Source organism: Rhagoletis pomonella, unplaced genomic scaffold (genome assembly GCF_013731165.1).
Source record: "Rhagoletis pomonella isolate Grant_MI unplaced genomic scaffold, Rhpom_1.0 Rhpom_scaffold_00001, whole genome shotgun sequence".
In the NCBI taxonomy this organism is placed as follows: Eukaryota; Metazoa; Arthropoda; class Insecta; order Diptera; family Tephritidae; genus Rhagoletis; species Rhagoletis pomonella.
In genome coordinates, this window is record NW_023458555.1 from 83,900,472 (window position 1) to 83,902,126 (window position 1,655).

Here is a 1,655-nt window from a genome sequence, read left to right on the forward strand (position 1 = left end):
CTACAGCAGCCAATGACACATCTTCCATGGCTGCACCTGTAGCATTTGTTGCGGCAGTGTGTGGGACGGAAGCCATATCTTCCTTCCAAGCGTGGGCATCAGTAGTCAGTACCTCATGTGCGTCATTTAAAACTTCAAGTGCATCAGTTAATCGATCATACATTTCCCGTATTTGCGAAATTGTGGCGCTGGATGGTATCTCAGTACCTCGCTCCCGTAGCCTAGCCAGCATGTCACTTTTCGACAGGCGGTGCATTTCCCCACTCGGTTGGTATTATTCTTAAAATTCACTTTGTCGAATCCTGTTTTGCCGGAGTTATCCTGTCCGCAGAGTTGTAAAGCTCGTGGTGCTGCGGTAATTTTTTTTTTTTGTTCAACGATTGTACAGAAAATATAGCTGACCTTTATATGTACGTCTGCACACTAGAATTGTCGCTCTTTTTATAAATCTGTTTTTCATTCTCCGCTATATACCGTATTTTACAAGCGTTCTTTTCTTTCGTTAACATTCTTTTTTCGTTATGTCAAAGTTGCCATCATTTAGCACAATGTTCGTATTCACGATGTTTACATACGTGCAAGCTAGTCTAATAATAGTATGCGACTACATGATGAATATTCTTTTTAATTTCACTTAACTCCAGACAGTTTTTGAAAATTTTCACACGCAATTTTATTTGTTCTTACTAAATTCTCAATAACCGATTTTTCACATTTTGAATTCTGAAAATTACTTACAGAAGCTAGTTCTGAGTTGCTAATTTGTTCCCAGATATTGTCTGCTAATTTCGTTAATTCATTAATGTCACTAATACTTGAACTTGCCAAAATTACACTAATATTTTGAGGCAATTTTCATAACCAAAGCTTTTTAAAAAGATCCGAACTAAAATTGGAACCAGAGAGTAATAACATTGATCGATAAAATTCGGATGGCTTACGATCACCAATTTGAGAATCAGATAAAATTGTATCTAATTTTGCATTCTCACTTAACGAGTTTCTCTCTAGTAAAATTTGTTTTAATGCCGTAAATTTGTTGTTTTCCGGTGGATTTTGTATAAAATCTAAAATTGTTATTATTACTTCTTGCGGGAGTGCAGTAATTGTATATTCATATTTTGTTGTTTCTTGCGCAATATTTTTTGTACAAAACTGCATTTCCGCATGAATAAACCATGCTTCTGGACAACTTGTCCAGAACTGCTGTAATTTAACAGAAGCAGCACAAATCTCTATTAGGCAAAGAACACAGTGACGCGACAAAGAGAGCGACAAGACATTTTCGGATAATAGCGAAAAAAACAAACCTTAATTTTTCAATGCGAAAAGCGAAGAAAACGACAAAGAGCATAGCGACGAAAACAAAAAATTCGTTCTGTGTAGATGTGTGTGTGTCTTGTTGTGGAGAATGAAACATTTTGATTATTATAATACTAAAATCTCAAAAGGGGAGTTTACAGTTTTATAACAACTCACGTTCCGTACTTATATGTATATATAGCTATTAAAAATATGCAAGATACAGCTCACCAGGATGCACAATAATTTTGAGGTACATGATACAATTTCCAGTAATGTTCAGACTTAACGATTTTAAAACTTGCAGTGGTACTGTTCAATAGTTTCGAAGTGCAGTTTCACCGCAGATGTAT

At 35.6% G+C, this 1,655-nt stretch overlaps 1 protein-coding gene across 1 annotated transcript in view; it reads right to left on the reverse strand.

The window, feature by feature from the left end:
* LOC118748220 overlaps positions 1-252 on the reverse strand; it is a gene marked incomplete at its 5' end in the record, with an annotated part of 4,227 nt that extends 3,975 nt beyond the window's left edge. The window contains 1 exon segment of the mRNA XM_036482600.1: positions 37-252. Coding sequence (XP_036338493.1) covers positions 37-252 — 216 coding nt within the window.
* Positions 253-1,655: the final 1,403 nt, after the last annotated feature.